The following is a 14,773-nucleotide window of genomic DNA, read 5'->3' on the forward strand; positions in this document are numbered from 1 at the left end:
TTTTGGAAATTTCCCTTTCAGCTTGAAATATGTTTTTTACATTTTCATTCACTTTTTAGAATACTCTTACCTCTTAATCTGACCTATTCCGACAAAGCGCAAACCAACAACCCGTGTGGAGTGACAACGCTACAGTGTCAACCATTATGGGTAAGCAATTTGAAACTATCACGACATGGTTCCTTTCATTTAAAGGTACATTAATTGAATTTTTCTGACTGAAATGGTTGGAAATAAAAAAGACTCCTTACAGTGCCATGAGGAACCCCTAAGTATTAAAATAGAACTATTTAAACTTTTCATTTTTAACAGTGTGTACTTATGTTAACAGGTGTAGATATTGCGATACACCTCCTCTAAAGAAGCTGCCCACCCCATGGTAACTGTCAGTGACACCTGAAATGTTTATTGACAGCTGCCCACAGGTGCCATTTTCCTGGGTAAATGGCTGCTGGTTCCCAGCCCCAGCAGATGACATCATCTTTATGTTGTGCCACCCTGTGCACTCAAGCTATGCTTATCCACACATGAGAAAACAGCACAAGCTGAAAGCAGCACAGTTACCTGCAGCAATCAGACATAAAAAAACCATCAGGGTTAAAAGCTGCATGCTTCTTTAAGTCGGGCGAGGTATAGTCTAGGTTTAGGGTGTGTTCTGGAGCGTTCTGTGGCATTTTGAGGACAGCCATTAAAATTCCAGCCGTCTCCCCCGGGGGCACGCCTGTTTACGGAGTGGCCGCGTTTCAGACTCTGAGATGAATGCGGCCCTCACCCTCACCGATCACACCGGCCTGGCGCCTCACTGCTGGCCGACACATCTCCAGAAGCTGGGCTTTGTGTCTCGCCGAGGAAAGGATCAAGCCCAAAGTGTTTTTCCTGCAGGATTCTCCAGAAAGGGTGATGAAGAGAAATATAGCATTGCTAAGGGAAGCCAGAGATGTGTGATGTCTGATAAGGAATTTCTTTTGTTTTCCATTGTGCACAATATGAAAGTGTAAAAATGTTATCATCAAACAAATTTTACATCTGAAAAATAATCTTTACTTGTGAGCAGTGCTGCTTGAAAAATACACTGAATATAGTGAGTTCTTCAAGATGGACAGATTGTAAGCTGGGGAGCTGGTGATGTGTTAAACCTGCAGTGTCACACAGGCCCGATTTTTTAGGAGGTCGATTTCAGAGCTAAAATGTGACAGCTGGGTAAATTTTCAGGCCTTATGTGAGGTATATTTGTTTTGTCAAAGCGCCAGAGATGAAATTGGAATAGCAGGCTGTCCTGCTCTGGCTCTGGGTCGTCTGCTCTGATTCCGCTTGCTGAGCACCATGGGAAATCCTAACGGCCCAATCACAGGCAGTCAGACTGGATCCAAAGCCTCACAGACAGAGAGCAGAGGTTTATGAAAACGTTACAGTTTCCAAAAATACAACTACACAGCTGTGAGTTTTGAGTCTAAATGCAGATGTTTCACTTTCGGGTTGCAATCTACTGTACATATTTTGAGTGTTTCACTTTCTAACAACAGGATGAAGAAGAAACAGTATGAAATTTCACATATGGTGGACAGGAAGCAACTGTTAATGGTACAAGCTGCAAAAATCAATGTCTTTTCCATTTCAGAGTCCTTAGGTTTAAATTTTTATGCATTTGAAAATCAGAGAAGGTAAACAGTAACTTTTATTGCAGGGGAATGTGCATTCTTTACGTGACGGTAGAGCAGTCAACCCTAGACAGTATGAACGTCATAAAGACTGAATCTGAGGCCATGAATCGCAGGGTGCAGATGTCGTTTACAGTCTCCTGCATGGAACGGCCATGGGAAAGACCGCCCACGTGGATCTCTCAGTATGGAAGATATCGAAAGCAGCGTTTCATCTGGAATGGGTATCGAACTGGGAGCACGTTGCCATGGTCACCTCTGTTGTGTGGTACGGTTCTGGCCATTCTGGTGCGAACCTGAGATCCTCCCTAAACTGACCATCCTAACATCCTCCTTATCAGGACTCCCCAGGATTATTGGGACCTGCGTATGTGTGGAGCGTGTGGTAGGTGTCCTCGGCTGACACTGGGGGGAGTCGCGCTGCTGTATCTCCAGACCAATTTTTACAGCGAAGCACTCTGACTCTTTAACGACTGCGCTGTGCTGCAGAATCGCTTGCTGAGCCTCTGAGCTTCCTGGGCGGCGTTCAGCCCCCGCCAAGGCTGACGGACAGACGCACCAGGCTGACCTCACGCCTCCGCAGCCTCCCGGAACGAGCCGGAAGGTGGCTGGCGAGAAGGAGCGGGCTTTTAGGGCTGTGGCGATAAGTGGAGGCATCAAGGTCCCGGCAAAAATCAGCCTCCATGATGAAGCACGTGGCCCTGGTCAGCGGTAAGTTTCCGGAAGGTACAGTTGTTTTATACAATAAAATAGCATTAAAGTGTTAAAAAAATGAACAAAGTGCAAATATTTAAAAATAGCTTTTATTTCTATATTTCAAATGTAGTGGGAACATTACGCATTCAATTCCAAATGAAAGCATTAAGAAATTTCACAAGAAGCAAAAAAAGGAATATTAATCTAATCAAAAAAAAGAGCAGCATCGAGATTCTTCTCTTCAAACTCAAACACAAAAACTTGACATTTTTCAAGATTTAACTTCACTTTAAATTACTGAACTAATATTTAGTTGCATAACCATTGTTTTTGATAACTGCTGCACATCTGTGTTGCACCAAGTCACCCAATGCATTTCAGCCCAGGATGAACAAAGTACATCCCACAGTTCCTGTGAATTTTTGGGGTTTGCTTCAGAAACTGCATTTTTCAAGTCACCCCACCAGTTTTCACTGGGGTATGAGGTCAGGCCACTTCATTTCCTCAGTCCTTTTTATCTGGAACCAAGATGTTGTTTTCTTTCTGATGTGTTTGGGGTTGTTGTCTTGTTGAAATACCCATTTCAGGGGCACTTCCTCTTTGGCATACAGCAAAATAATTATAATATAATATAATATAATATAAAAGTATTCTTATTAATTGAAAACATGGGGTGCAGAAGGGAAGGGGAGCTGGGCCACTCCCTCTGGAAACCACCAGAGCGGAGGAAGTATGAGGCCTTGATGGTTTCAGGAGTGCAAGCAAAGGTCTCTTTAAATGAGGTGTTCCTTGACAAATTTTAACCAATTCTGCAAGTACCGTTTTTTCAACAATGGTACTTTCCGGGGGCTTCTTGCTGATAGCTTGGCTTCAGTCAAACATCTTCTGACTGTGATAGTACTTACAGATCAAAATCTTTGATTTTACTGGAGGTGACAGTTGGCTGAATCCTTGCCATTCTGACTATTCTTTGTTTTCTTCCATGTGTTTTGGGTTTTTTTGTTGCCATTTTAAAGCATTTGAGGTCATTTTATCTGCGCATCCTATAATTTACTGCACTTCTTTATATGTTTACCTCTCTCCAATCAACTTTTTAATCAAATTACGTTGTTCCTCTGAGCAACGTTTAGAACGATCCATTTTACTTAAGCCATTTAGGAAATATGTGAAAAATGAAAACAATGTGTGAAACATTTGCCTCCCGTCTTCCTTAATACGGATAGTAATGGACACAATGAATGAATTCTCTAATTAAACTCCACACTGCTATTGTGTTGAACATGGCTGACACATCTCCAGAAGCTGGCCTTTGTGTCTCACCGAGGAAAGGATCAAGCCCAGTGTTTTTCCTGCAGGATTCTCCAGAAAGGGCGATGAAGAGAAATATAGCATTGCTAAGGGAAGTCAGAGATTTCAATGAATGAGTCCATTACTCGAACAAGCAGTGTGTGTGTCATGACAGTTGGCTGTCTTGTTCTTCTATTACACTACTACATCTACAAGTAAATTATTTGCCATGCAGAAATATCACTACTACAATTAACAGTGGTTCATCAGGTTACTGATGTTGCTATTTTTTGTACACAACTGTAGTTAGCTGCTCCCTACTGCAGTTTCCATGTGAAGAAACCCAGACAGAGCTTGGTCCCTGTCCATGACGGAGTGTTCTGGTCCTCACGGTTACTTGCAGCCTGGTGAAAGGCATTCACTGGAAGCTCAGCCTAGCCACACTCATACCAAATTGACTTCCCGACAGCATGTATGTTTGTAATGTGCCATTGGCCTCACTTGGTACGTCTCTTTCAACAAAAATGTCTGCTAAATAGAATAACTGTAAATGCAAATGAACGGGCGGGAAAATGTGGGGCGCAGAGGGGGAGGGGAGCTGGACCACTCCCTCTGGAAACCACTAGAGCGGCGCTGTACAACTAAGTATGAGGCCTTGAAGGTTTCAGGAGCGCAAGCAAAGGTGCAGGTAAAGGTGTGTTAAAAATGCAGAGCGAGGTTCCAGCAAGAGCGGGAGACAGACACACGGGTGCCCCACACCCCACTGTGTAACACTGGCTGCCCAGAAGACCATTAATTGTTTATACACATTGCGACATACTTCAGCGAAGCCACATGACATCAGTGTTTGTTTTTATTTTCCTTTCGAGATGAAAATGCAGATGTTGTCACATGCTCTTTATGGAAAAAGCCGGTGCAGCTTGGTTGAAGTCAGAGGTGGCTGGCTCTCCAAACAGATGTTTACTGTTTTTCTAGAGATGATTTGTTCTCCTGTCAATACTGATCCCCATCCAAGCAAAACTGAGTGCCCTGTGCTGGCCCAGGGCTATGAGCAGCAGGTGTGTGTGGGGAGGCGCTGGCCTGCCACGGGCCTCAGGCCGGCCAATACCACACTGCGCCCCCGGGTCCCCCACAGAAGCCATTAAGCGGGCTGGCTTGTGGAATAATGTGTTTGGTTTGGCCGGGGCCTCCAGCAGGTGCTCTGGGGCCTGATTCGGGCTGCCGCTGGCTGCCGCTTTTTGACCCCCAGCCATGGCTGCTTTATGATTCAGCAGTGGTAACCCTCCACGGGCTGCGAGTGGACCCCGCTGTCCGGCCACTGCCTGGCCAGACTCAGTAAGAGTACAGCCTTTAGCGTGAAGCAGCTGAGCTAGCGTGTTAGCTTAGCATCCGGGCTGGGGGATGACTGCCTGGCCTGAGACCAAAAGATTGCAAGTCTGAGATCCTGGAGGACTCGGCTGCTGTGTCATTGAGTGTGTGTGAATATGCAGACATATAACAGGGCTGTGTAAGTTGTGAAGGATAACAGGAAGTGGAATATCGACTCATTGTCGTGGAGAATATTGCATCACACTTTGTTCTGCTTTACTATTGTCTTGTAAGGTATTTCTGAATAAAATCTGAATAAAATGCTGAAATAGAAGGAACTAAAAAGCAATTGGTTGAAGCCTCGACTGCTGCACCAATCAGGCGTGAGCAGCACCTGCAGTGAGAGAAGCAGAGGCGTTACATCAGGGCATGAGCAGCTGATCAGGTGACGTGAAATAGTACCAGCGGTTTGCATATGGAGGCAGCACATGCTACGGGGCCAGGTCGGATGTGACTAACTGCTGTCTGTCTGTCTGTCTGTCTGTCTGAGGGAAAGAATCCCGAATATCCCCATAAGCAGGTGATGTAATATACGTCAATTTCTGCTAAAAAAACAACAAAAAAAAGATTTACTGGCTTAGTCTAAAACGGCACCTGGAGAATAATCTGTGATCAAGATTTAGCTTCTTCAACAGGGGTGGGGGCTCAGTGACACTCATGAGATTTGCTCATCAAATCAGTGATAAAGTGAATTAGAGCAGATGGACGGCCATAAAAAGGAGAACAGAGACAGATCTATGATCTGAGAACTTCAGATTGTGTGAAGATCAGAGGTGTCCCCTACATCGTGGGAAGGGGCTGGGACAGTAACTGCATAATGTCTATGGCAAAACTCACCTGTTACTCTCAGGATGAGGCCTTCAAAGCCAGGAAGTGGTCAGACCGACTGGTAAACATACTCGGTGGAGTACAGCATGTGGCCAGCATGGTCCAATTAATAAACCGTCAGAGAGAACAGTTAGCGGTTAACAAAAGGCTGAACAAGTCACTGTAAACTGCTGAGGGAAACAGACAGAGGCACTATGGGATGGGGTGGCTGAGAGGGTGTGCTGCAACTGAAACCAGCCTCCCACAAATGGATGGGAATGTACACAGTGCCCCCAGAGGCAGGCACAGGGCATGACCGCTCTCTCGGGTGTGCCAACCTGCTGCCATTATATGGAAACGGTGATGTGGAACTTCCTGGATATGCTGGGCACTGTCCTGTAAAACCTGATCCTTTTATTTGTTCTGTGGAACTGCACTGAAAGAGCATTAGGTCCGAGCTGAACACGTAGTGAGGCGAACACACGGGAGAGGTGACTGCAAGGCCGGCCTAGCCATTAGTAGGGAGACGGAGCCATGCTCGAGCAGCACGAAGAGCACAGTCACCGACTGGGTCTATTACCACGAAATACGAGAATAGCTGGACAAAAATAGAAAAAAGAAATCGAGTGATAAAAATAAATAACGAACACACGGTGTATCATAAATGAGAAAATAAGCAGGGGCTTTGGGGTTTACTGGGACCACCGAGAGGAACTCGGCACAGATGCTCTGGGCAATAAGCAAGATTAAACGTGAGCGTGAGCGGGAAGGCAGGTAAAGTGAGGTCTGCACGAAACGTCGGCTGTTATTTCACTCACAGAAGAGCGAAGGCAGATGAGTCACCGTCCACACTGCGTCCTCCCAGCTCTCCGTGCAGACTCACTTCCTTACATCAGTACGCCAGCACAGAGTCATAAATAACATGGGAGCTCCTTGATGCTTTTTCCACAGTTTAAACCAAGGGGTTTGTTTAAATCACAACTCCTGCTGCTGCTGCAGCACAGACCCTGACTGTCGGAGCCCCATCCAGTCCATGGAGGGGTAGTCTGCCGGCATTGTGCTTTATCATGTCATCCAGGGTGCAAGATTAAACAGAAGTTTGTTTGTGTCACAGAGAGTGCGCCCCCTTCAGGTTGCCGTGTGAAGCACCATTCGGATTGGCTCCTCATTCAGCAAGGGCAGCATCTTTCACTGCTGCGTTTGATCTACTTTGCAGAAACCTCACCACCCGAATGTGGACCATGATGAACAGCTAGGATATTGACTAGCGTGCAGAGTGTAGGCAAGGCCTGAAAGCACCGCAAGGTCTGTTTGTGGATGGATGGACACCAGACTTAAGATGGTGTTTATAACGGGACCCATATGAGATGCCTGGGTTCTTTGAACGGTGGAAACAATAACAGGATCTGGAGGAAGACGCCTGAAGCTCACAGCGCCCTCTGCTGCCACAGAGCTGTTCCGTGTGCAGTGGCTCTGGTCCCACACATACATGTGCGTGTGTTTTACTAAGTCACAGCAGGGACAGCTCCGAGGCTGCGATATAAACATGACGCCCTTAACGTTTCCTTAACACCACACAAAGGCGCCCCTTCTCTGAGAAACCCAGCGCACGTTCTGCATGGAAAAGGTCAAGGCCGCACAAGTGTCCAAAGAGCCTCATGAATAGTCAATGTATGGAATTGTCTGTTTGACCTTTAGAGATCCTGCTGGTTGCTTTTTTGGGCTCACAGACTAAACAGGAAAAAATAAGTGCCATGACTTGCTCGCAACCAGTCTGAAGGTGTGAGGCCGCTAGGCGGGGCCATTTCCGTGCAAAGACGCCCTGCGGCCCACGAGCTCTGTCGAAAGCTTGCCGTGACCCGGCTGGTGGCCCGGTGGACCTCACAGACAGGAGGGAGCCGCTGCAGCCTGCCAGCTGAGGGATCGTGTACTGAGCAGCATTCATCTGTCAAGGACACTCACAAGGTCCTTCGGAAGGCATACGTGAGGGCAGGGGGAACAGGATGTGGCAGCACTGAGTCACACGGTTGCATGCTCTTTCCTACAAATTGTGTTCACTGGCCTGCCTGCTGCACACTGGGCCCCAGAAAAAAAGTGCAAAATACACTCAGATCAGACCTGCTGCACGGAAGCCAAACTTTATTATGTTTGGTAACAAAGAGACCATCAGAGTGCACAAACAGACATGGTTCAGGGCAAATACATCCCAAGTGGCTTCTAAAAATAAGTCAGTAACTGGCTGGCTGCCGTGACTGACACCCGGTCTGCACAGTCCGGAATGATCTACGTCCCACATGACGTAGGATGATGCTGCTTATTGGATGCAGGATGCAGTGCCGCCAGAAGCTGTAAGACCTCAATTATGCAGAGATCACAGAGAGGCAGCAGAACATCCTGGAATCTCACCCATGTTCAGGCCCCTCCTCAGGGATGCCTCAGTCCACAGCGACCAATTGCACCGAACACATTAGTCCTTTATTCGCCTGTACATCTTTCTGGGGCCTCAGCCCAAAAAGCTGATTTAAGCTCAGAAAACCCTCCAAACTATTACAGAAGCAAAGATGCTTCTTCAGAGCTGCGCCATCTTGGTCAGCTCCTTCTTCATCTCGCTGTATTGGGCACTGAGGCGGCCCACAGCCTTGGCGTGCTCCTCATCCACCTGCTCCTTCAGGAGTGTCTGCTCCTTCATGAACTCCTCCCATTCCTGCCGGTGTCTGTCCATGCACAGCTGCAGCCGAGGGCTCTGGGGCAGACAGACCATCATGTTACAACAGGGAAAGCTGGAGGACACCTGAGCATCTTCTGCGGTCACTGTTGGTCCATATCACTCGCCGTGGTCTACGCTTCCAGCTGAGACAAAGTGAGATTCTCTGCAGACTGAAAGTCGACACCACAGCTGGTGGGTCAATATTTTCAAGTTCACGCAGGAATCTAGACAGTTTATTAGCTCTGCATAATATCTGCACAGGTCGTGCAGGTGAAAGAAAGACCCAGAGCTCATCAATCAGGGACACTAATAACCTGACCATTCATATTTTCGGTCCCAGGAGAAGAAATGTTTCCTGTTACCTGAAGAGCAGGAGTAAAACTTTGCAGCTGATCAAAAAGAAAACACACAACAGGATGATCTGTGATGGACTTGCTGACCTAAAGACACGGGCAGTGAGATCATAAACAGAAGAGTGGAACAGACTGCAGTTTCCAGTGCCGAAAAGAACGCTCCCCAATTGCTTTGTAGGCAAGCACATAAATGATAGATAGTCTGTTAGTCCAAATGCATCAGTCTGACAGGAGGCTAAAGCACAGGTTTTTTCAGAACTGCTGGATGCACACAGCAAACAGGCTGGGATACAGTTTGAAAGAAGTTCATTTTAAATGCGATCTTGAAGCAGCCCATCCCACCACTAACTGGTACCTTGAACGGGGAAAGCTTCTCTGGGGTGAAACGCTGGTCCCAAATGGTGTGTTTGCTTCGCTCCTGTTCCCCACTGCTCACCTCAGAAATGTGAAGCGCTCACTTTTCAGAAAGGTACCGTGACATTTCAGCATTCCAAACCACTCTGTCAGCCCTGACCCTAGCAAATAACTGCCTTCACCACAATAAATCTCAGCCCTCTCTGCAATTTGGGATGAAGCGACAATTCAGCTTTCTGAGGACACACTCGTGAGACACGGGGGGCCCCGTGCGTCAGAACGACACTACGGGGCTGACCTGGTTATAAACAGACCAAAGACCCCAAAACACATACTGGCACCAGATGTCACTTCCTGCCCATGAACTTCTACCTCCCTGTTAATTCGGAGAGAAGCCAAACAATAAAGGCGAATATTATGGTACGTAGCATGGCATCTAGCAGTAGTGCTTGAAACACAGATTCCCCACACATGAGCTCAGAGTGCTCACCTCTTGGGCCTCTAGCTCCCTCTGCTGGACTCTTTGTGCCATGTGATTCGCCATTTCCACTTGAGAAGAACAAGCACATCAACACAGGCATTAATGATGACAAGATTACAAAGCTGTCTAATTCATACAGTGCTGTGCAAATGTCTTGGGCAGTCAACAGAAATGTTTAAAACTATGTGGGTAATACGTGCACATTTACTCAAAACAAAAAACACAATATTATATTGTGTAATACTACAATATGCAAAGTACGAGTAACACAGTAAAAACTAATGTTCCCCAAAAGGTTACTGATATCTAGTTGGATGGCTAGATGAACACCACTTCAGGTCCCAAACTTCTCCTCAGGGGCACCTCAGCCCTTCCATGTATTTATTAAATTTCACCACCAGCTCACTTAATTGACGAACCTAATTAGTTTAAAAAAATCAATGAGACATTAATTGGTATGAGGTGTGCTAGTTGTTGAGTCAAAATTTACATCAGTGTATGAATGGCTGCTGCAGATACTGTGGTGATTTCAGCAGAGGTTTTGAAATGGCTAAGTTTACACACTTTGACAGACATAATGCCAGTTTTACACCATCGTGAAGATCATTTAAACATCATTTTCTTTGGCTGCCTAAGACTTTCGCACAGTAATGTATATTATTCATACAACACAAATTTCATATCTTTCCTGAGAACAGTTACAGACAAAAAGTAGCAGATTGATCATTTGAAAATAAAAAGTTTGGCAAGCAGTGTGTGCTACAGAGCACCACACAGCACAGGAAACATCAGTCCTGGAGTGGATTTCATTCAGGCTCAGAGCTTAGGCGTAATACTCCAGCATCTCCCGGGGGAGAAAAGGGAGGCGGAAGCAGGCTTACAACGCGTCAGAACATCAGGGAGGTGCAACTGCAGGGCTTCAGAACATTCCGGCATGGTTTGGTCAGTGGCCTCCAGGACCGTCCTGCAGAGGTTCTCCAGCAAGCGCCCATCTCTGAAGCCACGCTTCTCCTGGAGTGGTGGGAGTTAAATGGTATTAAACTTCACTGGCATCAGCAGTGGAAGAGGGGGGGGGGGGGGGGGGGCAAAACATGAAAACTGATTATTCATGTAGGAGGTAACAGAGCTGGATTTGGAACATCTCTTTCTATTTAATCTTCATATTTTTTTTATTTATTCTTCATATTATTATTCCAAGATAGAATTTATTTAAATCTACTAACCCATGACACATCATGCATCTAAATTAAATTACCTAAGGCCAGTCAGTCCTCTACAGGGACCTGTCGCCCCTCCCTTCTTTTGCCTAGAGATAAAGCAGCTCACAGAGCTCCGTTTGTACGCGCATTTATTTGCTGTGATACGCGATGCTCTGTCCAGGGCCGTCTCTGTTACCATCATGTCTTGCGTCTCCTCTCAGGATACCATCATCCTCATAGCATGACATGTTTGCTGGTTACCAACCTCAAACTCCCTCACAAAGTAGCGTATCTCCCCCTGGATTACAGGCCTGTGGTCTGTCAGTCTGGACTGAATGTCCCCGACATCTAAAGGGAAATGCCGAGCGGAGGTGCATTAGCATTAGCATTAGCGGTCTCTCCACTTCTTGCCCAGCCTCTGCACCAAACACTCACCTTTAATTATCCGGTCCATGATGTCAGGAAAGCAGCCTGTTGATATTATTAACTAAACCCACTCGCAAGTAACCTGCGAGCTACCTAGCTAACAACCTAACTTTACGCAACCTAAACTTACAATAACACGGCTGTGAAACACACCCCCTTCCGGGTAGTAGTGAGGGGCGTGTCGGTGGAGCGCACCACAAACGGGGGAGTTCCAGCAGATGGAATATTAAATGAAGTTTCAGACCGCATTACATTATTTGCATAAATACCTTAGTAATTAGAAGAATTGGTATTTTCCAAAGCTGATATGTCTGGGACGCAAGTATGCAATCTCTGGAGTTACTATCCTACCCTAATACTGAAAAACTAAAATAAATATAAACACGAACACCCAATGGACCTGTCTGCATATTACGAAAAGATGTAACGATCACTGCCGAAATATATATACTTATGTACCAAGTAGAGACGTCCAATTTTTAATTTTAATTCTCACGTCAAGCGAAAACTTGCACAACATAATACACAATGAATCTCGCTGACATTAAATCTGTATGTTATGGATTTAAAAAAACAAAATCCTTTGTAATACAAAAAAATATCACTGTGGTTATCTGAAAACTGCATGTTATCTTTTTTAAATTCATTTTTATTTATATCGTATATTAATATTTAAATCTTATGCTACAGGGAGTTAATGAAAGGTTATTTATTAATAAAAGTTGCTGGCTTCGAATTTCACGTGTCGCATGGTAAAAAGAACATTTAATATGCATATTTACAAGGTGAATTTTATTCTCACGTTGTGATGTTTTAAGATTGCATATTACAGAAAATTATAAAATACTGTACACAAATCTCCAAAATTTCCATTCATGGGATTAATAACATTCATCTTATAAAGTTAATTTTAAAGGATACATTGGAAAGAAATGGCAATGTAAACTTAATTTACAAATTTACCAAAAAAAAGTATTTTATGATTTATTCTCGATACCATTGTCAGTTAATGCTCTTTCCTAGATTTAATTAGTATATAATTATTATGGTGAAAGGGCCAGGAGGAATAAACCAGATTTGTGAGGCTCCTTTGTCTTCGTGGCCCCAAATGGGCCCTTTCTGTTCTGTCACACCGCTCCCTGGATGCCTGAACAAACACGCGCAATACTCTCTCACGTACTCCCCCTTGTGGCCATGAATGTATGGCAAGCGGTTTTAGCTCTAAGTAATTTCTGGAGAATATTCTTGATATCAGAAATTCAATTATTCAACTAGTTATAATGTGTATTTACTTCTGTATTCTGATATCAACAATTGCTATTTGATATCGGAAACTGGTATTTTAACTAGCTAAAAATTGAATTATAACTAGTTACAACTGAATTCCTGTTCAATTCCAGCTCCCATTGAGATGAACGAGAAAAATGTTTTGAAGCTAACTAGCTAAAATCAAATTTTGTTTAAAGTTAAAGTTAAAAATGAGTTTGTGATATCCTCTAAAAATGAATGACAGCTAAAGCAGCTTGCCACATGAATGATTCCTTACTCATTTCAGTTGCAGAGGAGACCCGATGTATATCATTGTGTTTGCCTTGTAAGACATCCCATAATTGAACATACCCCACGGACTGACTTTGAATTACTCATAGCCTCATGCTGTCCACCCTGGGGGGGTAATCATGCTGACACCCTACTTTTCTGTGGCATCCCTGAGCCCGGCATTGAACCCATGTGTACAGTTTCCTGGGATAAAAGCCACCAGTCTTCCTCCTGTGGGAGGCAGCGCAGTGCTGTTCCTTGCTGTGATTAACTGTCGACGCACTGCCATTCATTCCCTGAGGCCCCAGCTGACGATCATCCTCTGCAATTGTGGCTTCAGCCCCGCCGACCGCTGCCAGTGGGCAGGAATGGCCAGACCTGTTGAGGCAGAGCCTCTACACGCTGTCGCCCGGCAGACTGACATCCGCAACGGCGTAGAAGTGCGGACGGCCCGGACCAGAGTGACAGGAACGCTGGCAGCAGGACCCCGTGATGGGGGGAGTGGGCTGCCATTTCCAGAACCAGACAGAGGGGGCCCCGGCCCGGGGCGGTGGTATTTGGAGTGCTGTCTCGTCAGATTAGACGTGGCCTGGCCTCGTTTGAAGCCCAACCTGGACAGACGGGCCCCAGCAGGCAGAAAGCGTTCAGGCAGATGATGTCAGGAGGACAGAGATGATCCAGCGCAGGACCAAGGAGACAGATGACACCCAGCAGGGAAAGAAGCCAAACGTGTAAGCATGCACGGTGCAGCTGGCTCGCCCTGGGGTACCTGCCTCTCTGAAGCCAGGAGCTGTCAAATTAGTTCACGGGACTGGAAAGGCTGAGGAGACTTTGCTTCTTGTGGCGTCTAGAAAACCTCTCCATTCATCCTTGCTTCCTCTGCCCCAAAAAGGTAAAGGGAACACTGAGGGATAAGAAACATGCAGAGACGGCCGTCCCCTCCTGTGTGTGCAGGGTGCAGGACGCATACGTGCAGCCAAGGGCAGATTCAGAATCAATGCGCGCGTTAATCACCTGGGACAGCAAGGTGGCTGCTTCCACTGAGCGGCTCAGTCTTTGTTTACATGCCTTGTTTATATATTAATGTGACCAGGATTCACTCATTTGCAAGAAAAACAAGACAAAAAACAACACATCATCTTATATAACTGATTATGTGTGACATTTAAAAACTGCCCTCACTTTAAAAAGATGAACCTACTTTCACTTAGTTAAACAAGAAGGAATATGAAAGATTTACTTTATTTACCAGAGGTGGGTCTAAGCCATCTTTTTTTTTGCGGGGGGGGGGTTCATCTCTAAGTGACTTTACCTGACCAGGATAACTGGTTAGCAGATGGATGCGTACTGGAATATTATATCAATGTTATATGTAAAAATTAACCCGTCCCTGGTAATTAAGATACTCATGTCATGACCCAGCCACAATGTTCCCACATACGAACCTTTTTCATCCCCACATAGTTTCCAGTCCTGCTGCGGGTGGGGGCCGGAACATGTACCCCCAGTCTCTGACCCGTCATGCCACAAAACCCCCATGGCAGGAAGTGAACCTTCAGACCCCCCCCTCTGAATGTCATGTCCAACTGGTTTTGGGAAGAGGAAATTCCCCTGTCCTTTCCTTTTAGAGAAGCACTATCCTGTGAGGACCTGCCCCGTGAGGACCTGTCTTGGAGGACCTGTCTATGAGAACCTGCCCCATGTCGAACATGTTTTGTGAGGACCTGCCATGTGAGGACCTGTCTTGGAGGACCTGTCTATGAGAACCTGTCTATGAGAACCTGCCCCATGTCGAACATGTTTTGTGAGGACCTGCCCCATGAGGGTCTGACTTGTGAGGACTTGGCCCATGTTGACCATGTTTTGTGAGGACCTGCCTTGTGAGGACCTGTCTATGA

At 45.9% G+C, this 14,773-nt stretch overlaps 1 protein-coding gene and 1 long non-coding RNA gene across 3 annotated transcripts; one reads left to right on the forward strand and one right to left on the reverse strand.

Moving 5' to 3' along the window:
* The first annotated feature begins 1,249 nt into the window (after positions 1 to 1,249).
* On the forward strand, positions 1,250 to 7,247 carry LOC125745068 (uncharacterized). Its single transcript, XR_007398552.1, has 3 exons — positions 1,250 to 2,043; positions 2,148 to 2,369; positions 7,033 to 7,247. It is a non-coding gene; the product is annotated as an uncharacterized LOC125745068 (long non-coding RNA).
* Positions 7,248 to 7,928: 681 nt separating this feature from the next.
* On the reverse strand, positions 7,929 to 11,509 carry bloc1s5 (biogenesis of lysosomal organelles complex-1, subunit 5, muted). Of its 2 annotated transcripts, XM_049017481.1 has the most exons (6): positions 11,346 to 11,509; positions 11,176 to 11,258; positions 10,593 to 10,722; positions 9,721 to 9,779; positions 8,886 to 8,963; positions 7,929 to 8,559 (listed from the first exon to the last, which is right to left on the reverse strand). In XM_049017481.1, exons 1-6 carry the CDS (start codon positions 11,362 to 11,364, stop codon positions 8,386 to 8,388), a joined length of 543 nt encoding a protein of 180 aa, XP_048873438.1. In that variant the 5' UTR covers positions 11,365 to 11,509; the 3' UTR covers positions 7,929 to 8,385. The 2 variants fall into 2 exon arrangements, with proteins under 2 accessions (XP_048873438.1, XP_048873447.1); XM_049017490.1 differs by lacking the exon at positions 8,886 to 8,963 and having other exon boundaries at positions 11,346 to 11,507.
* Between the last annotated feature and the right edge of the window lie 3,264 nt (positions 11,510 to 14,773).

This window comes from Brienomyrus brachyistius, chromosome 1 (assembly GCF_023856365.1).
Source record: "Brienomyrus brachyistius isolate T26 chromosome 1, BBRACH_0.4, whole genome shotgun sequence".
NCBI classification, from domain to species: domain Eukaryota; kingdom Metazoa; phylum Chordata; class Actinopteri; order Osteoglossiformes; family Mormyridae; genus Brienomyrus; species Brienomyrus brachyistius.